At 36.6% G+C, this 12,651-nt stretch overlaps 1 protein-coding gene across 11 annotated transcripts in view; it reads right to left on the reverse strand.

Moving 5' to 3' along the window:
• Positions 1–709: 709 nt before the first annotated feature.
• The window catches only part of SEC23A (SEC23 homolog A, COPII coat complex component), a 59,530-nt gene continuing 47,588 nt past the window's right edge, over positions 710–12,651 (reverse strand). For all 11 annotated transcript variants that reach the window (XM_055555405.1, XM_055555403.1, XM_055555400.1 and 8 more), the window contains 2 exons: positions 11,985–12,050; positions 710–2,242 (listed from right to left, as the gene is read on the reverse strand). In XM_055555405.1, coding sequence (XP_055411380.1) covers positions 2,153–2,242; positions 11,985–12,050 — 156 coding nt within the window. In that variant the 3' untranslated portion in view covers positions 710–2,152. The remainder of the gene's footprint in view (positions 2,243–11,984; positions 12,051–12,651) is intronic.

The raw sequence follows: 12,651 nt of genomic DNA on the forward strand, positions 1-12,651 counted from the left end.
TTTGTAAGTGCAAATTTTAGTGTACATGTGGAAACCTTTAATGAGTTTTAATATCTTTACAATTAAAACTTTCTTTTTGAACTGTTTTAAAACTAAAGGACTGACCAAGAAAATAAAACATGACATTAATGGCACAATTTAGAAATTTTTCTTGGTGCAAAGTTTTAGATGAGGTTGATCAGAAATTAAAATAGTTGCAGTCTAAACAGAACTAAACAGTGTACAGTAAAACATTTTTTAAATTGCTCCTCCATTTTTAAATTGTGAAGAGCAGCACACAGCAGCTGTAGAGAAGACCATCAGCTATGCAATGACAAAAATGTAAGCTATGCATTTACATTGAATAATCAGATTTGAAGAATGCCAGGAAAGCAACAAAAAGATATTGGCCTTAAATGATCAAAGAAATTAAAAGAGCAATGTTCAAATGCCTTGATCATCTTCACCATAAAAGGACCTTTGTTCTAAATCAATGGATCAAATAATGTCAATGTTCACCAGCATTGAGGTATCTGTTCTCATTTTTGCAAAAGAAAAATTTTGGAGGATTTTTATCAGATTTAAAAGGAATTTATCTTGAATTAAAACTCAATAAAGCTGTTTTTTTTTTTAAATAAGTGACTTTTTAATCCATCAATATCAGTTTTTATAAATGCTCTACTTTTACACTAGGCTTTTCAGGCTTACTAGATTTCAAAATAAGCGGGAAAACAGAGCAAATGTATATTTTATTGGTATTTAGACCTATCATAGTTCAAATAAAATGGAACAGAGCAATTTATTTACTCTAATCAAATAAAACATATAAACAATTCATTTAAAGTATCTGTTTTACCATCAAATGATTGTGTTCATGCAAATACAATCCTCGCAGTCCTGCTAAGCCCATATGGTAGCACCACCTTTTATTGCAGTACTTGATGTAAATTTCATTGTCAAACATATCTGGCTTTAGCAATGTAAACATGTGCTACAAGTAAACTTTAAAAGGTAAAAGTGAATGATACTAATGAATAAATCAAGAGAACTGAGCATCATCACATGATAAAATTCAACAAAATATTAGATAATACTGTTTCAATAAGAACTACAACTGTTCACGAAATGGAAGCAAAAACAGAAAGTAGCGTGTAAACTCCCAAGAGTTTAAAATACTGAAGGATATAATATAAAACTTACCTCAGATAAACAAAAGGAAATAACAAAAGCATGCAGTGAATATTAAATTTGGTTTAGAAGTTACAATAGTCTTTTTACTGCAAAGCCTTTCTAAAATGTACTGTGACGAAACTATTTCTTTTCTATTTCCCTTTATTAAAAAAAATATGTTTAATCACATAGTTGGGTCCTTTGTGGGAATTTCACATGTTATCAATTATGGAACTGTCATCCAAAAAAACTTTCATCTCTAAACTATTTTTTTCAAATGACCAAAAACATTAAATTATCTTCATGAAAATTACCATATATAAAGTCAAATAATTCCTAAACAAGTCATCATAAAAATATATCTGCCTTAACAGAGTAAGTACAGAAGAAGCGTATACATAAGTGCTGAATATCATGGAAAAATATTCAATGAATAGGCAAAAATGTTCACATTTATCATTACTGTTGATGATTTTGTTTACTTTCTGGTTAAAATTAAGAAACAAGTTTTCAAAAAGTCAGGAACATTCAGTGCCACTTTGAATTTGTCTGCAACATACAAATGAGCTATATCCCTGCAGTGCAAGGCAGACGCTGTTTTTACTTTTAACATAATTAAGTTATAAAGCATCACGAGCTAGATGGGACATGAGTTTGAGTGAACTCCGGGAGTTGGTGATGGACAGGGAGGCCTGGCGTGCTGCGATTCATGGGGTCGCAAAGAGTCGGACACGACTGAGCGACTGAACTGAACTGAAGTTATAAAGACTTCAAATTTCTAAAACCAGTTATAATACTGTGGCAAGGAAAACAAATTTGTTCGTATTGCTCTTATACTCTAGCTTAATCTACAAACATGAACATTTTTCCAAATGCTGTCTCAAACCATACTAATACAAAGAGTCTACAGAGATCTCTCTTGATTTCCACAGATTAACTGAAAAGAAGAGAAAAAAAGAAACAAATACTATTTCATCTTCTCAATCTTATTAAGTTCAGCACATCAAGCAGCACTTGACACAGCAAGTTTTTTCAAGTGATCCATAAACACTTGCAAACTAACATCATCTGTGAGAATCGGCGCTCCAGACTCCTAGAAGAAAACAAAGATATTTGCTATAATCAAAAACAAAGGATGATACCTTAAAATGTATAAGCAAATGTGTAAAAAAAAAAATAGACAAGGAAATCATTTTAAGCAGAATAATGTCTATGTTCTTGTATAATAAAGAATCCGACTGGTCTTTGTCCCAGATTCCTGAGGGGGGAGACTACATCCTTGGAATTACCCGACAGCAGCATCTGTTATTCATGAGCCCTTCAGATCACACTAGAGTTTATGCTGTGAGATGAGATGACTCAGGATAGGGACCAGTCACCAGAAAGATCAACCATGTAATTAGATGGCTGGGCTTTAAGAGAGCCTGACCTCCAGGGAGGAAGGGATGGTGTGGGGGGTGGGGGGGGCTAGATTTTCAATCAATCATACAAAACAAAGGCAAAGGCAAAAAAAAAAAAAAAAAAACCCCACTGGATACCAGAGCCAAGTGGAGATTCCTATTTGAGGAATAAATACATCAATACATCAGCTGGGAGGGTGACAAACCCCGATTCCATGGGAAAAGGAATTATCAGTTTTATAATAAAACTGTAATCATAAATATAGTGCTTTCCTGAGTTCTGTGAGTTGTTCTAGGGAATTTCCAAATCTGATAGGGGGTTGTGGGAACCCATCCTCTTATCTACCCCACCCACCCATCTCCCATCCGACCACTCTCCCTTTCTCACCACCCCCAAACATGAATTTGTAGCCAGCTGGTCGGAAATGTGGGTAACCTGGGATTCGACTTTCGGCTGGTATCTGAATAGGGTAGGTCTTGTTTGTGGACCATGTCCTTTGACTTTCGGGGTCTGCACTAACCCCAAGTGGTCAGAGTCAGATTTGTACTGCAATTCATCAATTGGCATTAAAATAGCTCCATATCCAATTTAGTCTTTAAAGTACTAAAGTGTTCATTTGTCTTGAATGTATTGGTGCTTTTATCTCTACTAAGAAGTAAGCCTCCTTCATTGCTGCCTGTTTACTAAAATAAAATTTCAATTACATATATTTTGGCAGAACTGCCAGCTGGAAGGAAGAGAATTTATATCATGTTTTAAATAAAACACACATATATTTTCATTCAAGTCATTTTCATTGATTCTTGTGGGTTCTAAAGTTAGGGAAAATTCCTGACTTCTATTTTAATAAAAACTGTGTTGATGAAATGATTTTAATAATCCAATCCACCAAGAATGAAATTTTATTGTAGCAAGAAAGTTTCCTGGAGTATTTTATATCTGGATTTTTAAATTCTTCACCTGATATCCAATTTCTTATTTACAGGTATATATAAAAGTCTAAAATAAGGAAATTCAGTAATTTTCAGAGGATATCTGCAAATTAGTGGCAAACATGAGATAAGAATTTCCAGCTCTTGTGGTTCTGATCTGGCATAGCCACAGACATGCCATAACCTCTCCTGAAAAGGAAAATCAATTTTATTATGTGTTTTCATAGGTGAATTCATAAGAACTTGAAAAACTACATAATGAAGGGAGACAACAGCACTGGAATTAAGAGCTTAGAGACTGGAGCCAGGCAGACTGAGCTCAAATCCTGACTCTGCTGCTTACTGCCTGTATGACTTTGAAGAAGTGACTTAAGCTCTTTGAGTCTTAGTTTCCTCATTTGTAAAATACAGATAAGAACAGAACCTATTGCACATGGCTGTCATATTGATTAAATGAGTTAAATTGTGTAAAGCAAATAGAACAATACCTGACACACGCAGGTGGCCTATAACATTAGTATCTATTTTAGAAAATCTATTCTTTTATAGCTACATATATAGTTTTATTATATTTTATTCTATATTTTATTCTACATTCATAGTTAACATAGGAAGTAAGGTATCAAAAATGTGACTTAAACTAGTAATAAGCCAATAGCTCCTTTTTTTCTTCCTATAATTATACCTGATTTTTTTTCCACTTTACACATTCTTCACCCAATCCCAGATCTATTTCTCCTAGTAAAGACAAAATATATATGGGTTTTCTAATTTATATACTGTGACCTTATTTGAAATGATAAATACTAAATGCTCAACTCAATCTTATCAAAAATTTCCAGTTGACTGATCTCAATTTTTCAACTGTACCCTTTTTCTCTTTAACATACACCCAGGATTGGGCAGAAAGGGCCACGTTTCATATCATTTAGTATATGAAGCACTACAGCATCAGAGGCCTCCAGCACCATCACAGAAGCAGTGTTGCAGCGGTGCCCCCTTCAGGTTATCCATGGATAATACTTATACTGGATTCTTGATTTCTGACAAAAAGAAAACTAAGGTATTAGATTTCATAATTTTTAGCAAAATGCTTGGGTATCATGTTAACTCCCTAAATTTCAATCATCAATTTAGCTTAATGGTTAAAAGTTCAGATTCTGGAGTTAGAATGACCTAGGATCAAATCCAAACCCTTGTCACAGTTTATGTGACTTGAGGAAAGTTACTTAATCTACGTAAGCATCAATTTCCTCTTCTGAAAAATAAGATTAACAGTACTCACCTCACAAGAGTGTTTTAATAAATAAGAGTTTATGAAAATCTTAGTATAATGACTAAAACAGTGCAGATTCAGCTTATTATTATCTATAAAAATATTAACATAATTTCTCTTATAAAAGTCATATGTCAAGAAAAACCTTAGGCTCTTGGTTTCTTTCTTACTCCTAATTATCACATTTACTTAATTTTGACGTTTCAAACACCATTACAAAAAAGGGATGCTTTCAAATTTAACAAAATATAAAGACTGAGAAACACTGATTTAAATACAGCAGACCAAAATTTCATTGTTTTTAGACACATGAACTAATTCAACATGGACTGAAAGATCTTTGAAATAGTTTTAAACCAATCTAAAAGGAGTTGTTTGTTTTGTTTTCATAAGATTCTATTCATAAAAGATAGGATCAAATGCCAGCTTGCCCCAAAGGTATAACTGTGACTAATTCTTCAATTTTCCTAAACCAGATGGCATTTCTGGAAAAGATTATTATATTTTCTAAAATGTAATAATGAGAAGAAATCCAAACTGCTTTTAACTTCCTCTTTGAGGAAAAAACTTTATAAAATAACCTAAGGAGAGACAGACCTGATAATGTAATTAAAACCACCATATAGTGTAAGGATATAATTTAACCGAATGATTGAAAATATTTAAACAAGGTTTTATCAAATGAATAAAAAGAACTCCTTTAATAACAACAAAGCATATTTAAGTATCTCCAAAGACGATGCTTTCAAAGTTGAATACATGGATGGGTGGATGGATAAATGAATGAGTGAATAAGATAAACGATACCGCATGTTTGTTCCTTGGCCTGGGATTTCCTTCTCCATCATATTCACCCAATGAAATGATCTCCCTCCTTCAGGGTCTGGCTTAAAATGTTAGGGCTTTTATTTATGCCTCTAATGTTCCTATTTCCAGGCAGTAATAATTAAGTTTCAGTTTAATTATTATAGGTTATATTATTATTGGTTTTCTTTCCTATCTTAAATATCTTTAGAGAGAGACTGTTTTCTCCAGTGATAACAAGGAAAACTAATAACTAATATTTACTGAGTATTACTGGGCATATCAAGTATGTGTCATTAAACTCTATAATAGATAAGGAAAAGAAGGCATAGGAAAGTTTAGTAACTTGCAGAATTTTCAACTACCAGCCCAGAACAACACATGGATTGATGCCTTTCTACCTCAATTCACCAATCTCAGATCTAGTTCTCCTAGACCAGACAAAATATATACGGGTCTTCTAATTTATATACTGTGATCTTATTTGAAATGATAAATACTAATGCTCAACTCAATCTTATCAAAAATTTCCAGTTGATTGATCTTGATTTTTCAACTGTACCCTTTTTCTCTTTAAAAATACATCCATGATGGTTTTCCACCTCAATTTGCCCATAGCTTAAAATAATATGACCTATAATAATTAAACTGGAACTTAATTATTACTGCCTGGAAATAGGAACATTAGAGGCATAAACAAGAACCCTAACATTTAAGCCAGTTCAACAGGTTCTTTATAAGCCTTCCATCTACATCTCCATGTTGTAATTTAAATCCTCCAAAACAAAGAACAAGTCATTATTTCCAAGAACTAAACCATGCTTTCTTAATGCAGAAATTCAGCCACAAAGAGATATGTTTTATTTGGACTTCATAATGTGAGCTCACAACACTTTGTTACTTGAATTACGTGAACACCAAGGGTCATCTGGAGGGGAGGAACAACTACTCCCTCTGGAAAAAGATCTGTGGACCCTCTGCATAAGCCCTAGTCTGCCACAGACCCCGCCCTCAGGCATTGGTTTCTGACACTGAGACTGAAAGGGTCTCTTCTATGCAGCCAGTTTCCCTCATTTCTTCACCTAGTCCCTACGTGCAATTGATAAACGACCCCTGATGAATACTGTTTTAAAGTATCCTTTAACTTCCCCCTCATATTCATTATTTACTATTTTCATTAACTCTATTTATCGGTGTTATATTTTCTATATTCTTGTGGTTTTCTTTTCTTAAATAAGTTCCTCTTAACTTGTGGGATCCAGAACCAAAACCAATACTCAACCGACTAAAGTATAAAAGAAAGGCTAACTCATGGACATCCTGTAGCCCAAAGTTCCACATCACAGGATTATACTTGGCTTTTTGTCTCCCCCCCAACTCCCTACCAAGTGGAAGACGGTGAGGGATGATATTGAAAATCTATATGTACATGTATTATGTGGAGACAAATTTTTCTCACACGTGCTATGTACCCTTTGAACAATTTCCAGGAGTAAGTTCTTTCCTTGCTATAAAAAAAAAAAAACAACTTCCTCACTTTTCAGGACTTCTAGACCATGGCCTCAATTTATCTACCTATATCACAAAAGCTTCTTAACTCCTAAAGCATCTCCACAGATTCCCCTACTCTAATCTCTATTCTCCTGTCCAGATGTATTATAGTCAATATGTGTTAATGTTTAAGGTACTGTGGAAAGTCAAAAATGAAAGTGACACAGTTATTACCCTCAAGTAATTTATATTCTAAAAGGAAAAATAAGTGCCATCAGAAATGGATGGGGAAAGAGAGGGGGAATGAAGGGTCAGGGATATTCCATAATATCCAGTCATACAATCACAGAAAAAGTTTCATGGAGTCAGTAAACTTTTAAAACTGAGCCTTGAGGGATGGCTGCTATGTAAGTTACATGCTCAGTACACTCAGAGTGCAGTAGGAAGGCCAGTTTGATTAAAAAGACTAAATAGCAGCTAAAAGTGGGCAAAGCTATGTGGAGCACACTACAAAGGACCCTCAATAGCAATACAGAGCTTTTAGTAACTCAATGCTGCTGCTACTGCTGCTAAGTCGCTTCAGTCGTGTCCGACTCTGTGCGACCCCATAGACAGCAGCCCACCAAGCTCCCCCGTTCCTGGGGTTCTCCAGGCAAGAACACTGGAGTGGGTTGCCATTTCCTTCTCCAATGCATGAAAGTGAAAACTGAAAGGGAAGTCGTTCAGTCGTGTCTGACTCTTAGTGACCCCATGGACTGCAGCCCACCAGGCTCCTCCAACCATGGGATTTTCCAGGCAAGAGTACTGGAGTGGGGTGCCATTGCCTTCTCCGAGTAACTCAATAGGGGGTTATTAAAGATTTCCAGGCAGTGCTTTGACTTAGAACTGATTTAGGGATACCACTCTGACCAGTGCCAAAATGGGAGGAAACGGCTGAAGCGGTGTCAGCAGGTAATTCCAACAGTCTATGTGAAGAGTAACAAGGGCCTAACCTTGATTAGCGATGGGGAAAGGAGGGAATGGCCAGGGAAAATAAGTCAATGATTAGGGGCAGAAGAGAGAAAATGTACATGACTAAAGTCCCAAGCCCTGGCAACTGAGAGAATGGTGGGCTCCTCTGTAAAAAACCTGCAAGTCAGTAAGTACAAGATGGTATGAAAGAGCTCAAGTTGGGGCATGCTGCTTATGAAATGTCTACAGGAAACTCAAGTGCTCTGCACCTGGAGGTTATAAACTCCAGTCTGCAGGTCACTGTGAAGCCAAAGCAAAGATGGAGACTTACAAGTTAGACTCAAATGAAAGCTGAAGCCACAAGAATGGATACAATCACCCAGAAAAAATTCTCTAAAATGTAGAGAATTCAAGGCAAACTTTTAAGGCACCTCTATATTCAAAGGGCTTCCCTCATAGCTCAGCTGGTAAAGAATCTGCCTGCAATGCAGGAGACCCTGGTTTGATTCCTGGGTTGGGAAGTTCCCCTGGAAAAGGGATAGGCTACCCACTCCAGTATTCTTGGGCTTCCCTTGTGGCTCAGCTGGTAAAAGAATCTGCCTGCAATGGGGGAGACCTGAGTTCGATCCCTGGGTTGGGACGATCCCCTGGAAAAGGGAAAAGCTACCCACTTCAGTATTCTGACCTGGAGAATTGTATAGTCCATGGGGTCGCAAAGAGTTGGACACGACTGAGCAACTTTCACTCACTCACTCACTATATTCAAAGAAAAGGGCCTGAATTCCAATCATTGCTTTATTTCTCTTCTAATCAGCCTGGGCCCCATAGTCAGTTGTTTAACAATGCTCTCAAGTATTCTCCTCTCTTTGCTGTGTCCATCTTTCTTACCTCTAGTTCTAAATTAGCCCCAGTTCTTTCATCTTTGATGCAATGCCTAACTGCATGGCTGAAGAACATTATGGAACCATGCTCAAGAAACTGTTAGTAAATAAAATGGACCCTCAACACTGCTCTAAGTCTTTTATTCATCCTCTATTGCTTTCTTATATTCCTTATAGCTGTTTTTAACCTGTTCTGTTGGAGAAGGCAATGGCACCCCACTCCAGTACTCTTGCCTGGAAAATCCCATGGATGGAGGAGCCTGGTAGGCTGCAGTCCATGGGGTCGCGAAGAGTCAGACACGACTGAGCGACTTCACTTTCACTTTTCACTTTCATGCACTGGAGAAGGAAATGGCAACCCACTCCAGTGTTCTTGCCTGGAGAATCCCAGGGACGGGGGAGCCTGGTGGGCTGCCATCTCTGGGGTCGCACAGAGTCGGACACGACTAAAGCAACTTAGCAGCAGCAGCAACCTGTTCTGTTATCTAGTCCTTAACCCCAGCATTTCTCACTCTAGCAAATAATCTATTATTGAAAAGAAACAGGCTTCTTCAATGAGTTTTTCTCTCCACCTCAAAATCTGTCTTCACCCTTCTTCTCACTCTTTGCTTTTGCAGAAAGAAATGTCCTGCCTCCCTACCAGTGCTTAAACTCCACATAATGTGATCACACTGTCTCTTTCTGAGGCTCTTAAACACCCATACACTCTTCTTCTGGGTCTCCCCAACGTTAGCTCCCTACACTTAGCCTACAAATAAGTTTTGTGCCCTTACTCTAATAACAATCATCCTTCTACTCTTCATTCAGGCTAAATTTGCAAAAGAATCATTTATACTTAATGATCTCCACTTCTTCACCACTCATTAATTCTTTAACAATCTATCCTGTACACAATGACTCTATTAAAACTGCTTAGCAAGGACACAAATAACCGCCTAATCCTCAAACCAAGTATCTGCAACATCTCAGTATTTATTACTCCCTTTTTCTTCCTTCTATAAAGTTCCCCCTCACCACTTAGGACATGGTGTTCTTCTCGTTTTCCTTCCACTTCTCTGATTACGTATAAAATACTCCTAGCACTTGTACTTCCTCAAGGTTCTGTCTCATCCTTCCTTTGCCTTTGTAGTCTCTCCTTGGACAACCATCCCCTGTGATGGCTTTCAGTATCACTTGTCTAATCCTTGCCCTGACCACCAAACCCAAATTTTCAACAGCCTGCTCATTTGGGCATCTAGATGGTATCTCAAACTCAAAGTCTAAAACGTTTTCTTTTCACGCTCATTCCTACTGGCACACGTTCTCCTCAGTTACCCAGGCTCAGAACGCCTTATTCCCTTGTTCTCCCTCAACTATTTTTCAAAAATTCAAACCTTAGAAAAAAAGTACAATGAATACCAACATAGCGCTAAACTTAAAATCAATGATGAACATTTTGCCGCATTTTATGTTTGTATCTATTTTTTCTTTTCTTTTTCTTCTTGTTGAATCATTTTTGCAAGCTGAAGACATCACAATATTTTATCCCCAAACACTTTAGGATATATCTCCCAAGATCAAGGACAATCACCTACATAACCACAACACCATTATTACTCTTAAGAAATGTATTACTATACTAGTATCTGACATACAGTCTATATATTTCACAAATCATCCCAATTATGTTCTTCATAAGCTGTTTGCTCTAATCCAGAATCCGATCAGAATTCAGATTTTGCATACAGCTGTCTGGCCCCAGAGTAAGTTTTACTTTCCTGCAACTGCTAATCAAATCTCACTGAGTCTCCTCTCGAAATATAACTCACATCTATTCCTTTTCACCATCTCATCTTCTTTCTCTCTCAATTGGATTACTTCAGCAGAAACAGTTCCAACTTATAGACTGCTTCCAACTAATCTTAAGAGTCAACTATAGTCTCCAAGAGTCAAAATTGGCCCTCTGGCCAAAAACCTTCAATGACATTCCATAACTTAGCAAATAAAAACCCAGCTCTTCAGTCCTCAGCCTGGTATTAAAGAGCCTCCATAATTGACTTCACAATTAAACATTTCCAGTTTATTGTTCTACTATTCATCCTGTCATATACTCTTTATCTTAGTCCATACTGTCGTCTACCTAGAATTCCGTTCCTCACATAATTTCTACTTATTGGAGTCATAAGCACTCTAAAGGAAATATCTATTCTGCCATCATGCGACCCTTTCCCCTTCTTCTCCTCTATCCCCCCGTAACATTTTAAATTTTCCTAAAAGCACACAACCTAATCTGCCTTGTATTTTTAATGACTTAGGTATGTGTTTTATTTCTAATACTGTTGAGTCATTGGAAAAGACTCTGATGCTGGGAGGGATTGGGGGCAGGAGGAGAAGGGGACGACAGAGGATGAGATGGCTGGATGGCATCACTGACTCGATGGATGTGAGTCTGAGTGAACTCCGGGAGTTGGTGATGGACAGGGAGGCCTGGCGTGCTGCAATTCATGGGGTCACAAAGAGTCGGACACGACTGAGCGACTGAACTGAACTGAACTGAACTGAGACTACAAGCTCTTCAAAGGCAGGGATGATAGCTGGGATCCTGAAGTAACCAATATAGAGTCCTGCAGATTGGACACTTGATAAGTGGTGATATAGTGTAGCAGCAGCAGCAGTGTATCAAGAGGTAGAATTTCTACCAAATTAAAATATATTAATAATGATGTCCAGGCCTCCAGCCTCTCTTGTTCAACCACAATCCCTGACCACTCCGAGCGTACTGTGGCCTTTTGTGGTTCACAGCCTAGCATTAAGTCTGAATCATCACCTTCTAGTTCATTTGCTACACACTTTATTGCTTTTTGTCTCAAGGGAAACATGATAAGCTTGAAATATGAAAGGGTTCTATATATTTGATATAATCAAATATTTTTTGTATTTTCTTTTGTATTTTCTGTGGTGCCACCAAATGTTAATTCTATTTTCACCTCCTTTTTTTTTTATTACTTTTCCAACAGAAACCATTACCAAAAACAAAGGCAAAAAATGTAGCTTTCGCTAAAATAACGAACTATAAAAAACACAAAGAAATAATTTCCATGATCTGCTATTTACACTTACCTGTCCCCAGGCATACATATTATTATGAGTCTGTGAGGGGTTAACTTTCGAAAGCAGGAAACGAGCCTTAAAAGCAAAGAAGAAATAATATTATCCATCAAATATAAGATTTGGTCAAAATAGGCTAAACAAATACATTATGCCATATAAAATCAATTCTATTTAATATCTTTTCATAAAATTAATTTTATTAAAATGAAACTTTAAAAAAATGAGATAAATCTTGAAATATGTAGACCACTATATGTACAAATAAGTGTAACCTCTCCAAATCATACATACACAATAACATTTACAGTAACAAATACAAATTGCAGAATTCAAAACTCGGCATATAAAGAGTATGTGTGAAACAATTATGACAAAGTTAGTGTGACATTTACCAAATACCTGGTCTGAAACATCAGCAAAGGTTCAAAGTCTCCAAAGGTTCAAAGTCTCTACATGTTCTTTCACTTCAAACAATGACTCTCACTTTTTCAAACTATAGGCTATTCCATGAGAGCATTTCCCCAACATTTTGCCCATCTATCACTATGCCTTATCATCATGAAATAATAACCAGAATTGAAAAGGAATATAGCACTACATGCGGTGAGACATCAATGAGAGAACAATTCAAAAATTATTATTTCACATTAAAAGAACAAGACAGTCCTATCATTTG

This window comes from Bubalus kerabau, chromosome 19 (genome assembly GCF_029407905.1).
Source record: "Bubalus kerabau isolate K-KA32 ecotype Philippines breed swamp buffalo chromosome 19, PCC_UOA_SB_1v2, whole genome shotgun sequence".
NCBI classification, from domain to species: Eukaryota; Metazoa; Chordata; class Mammalia; order Artiodactyla; family Bovidae; genus Bubalus; species Bubalus kerabau.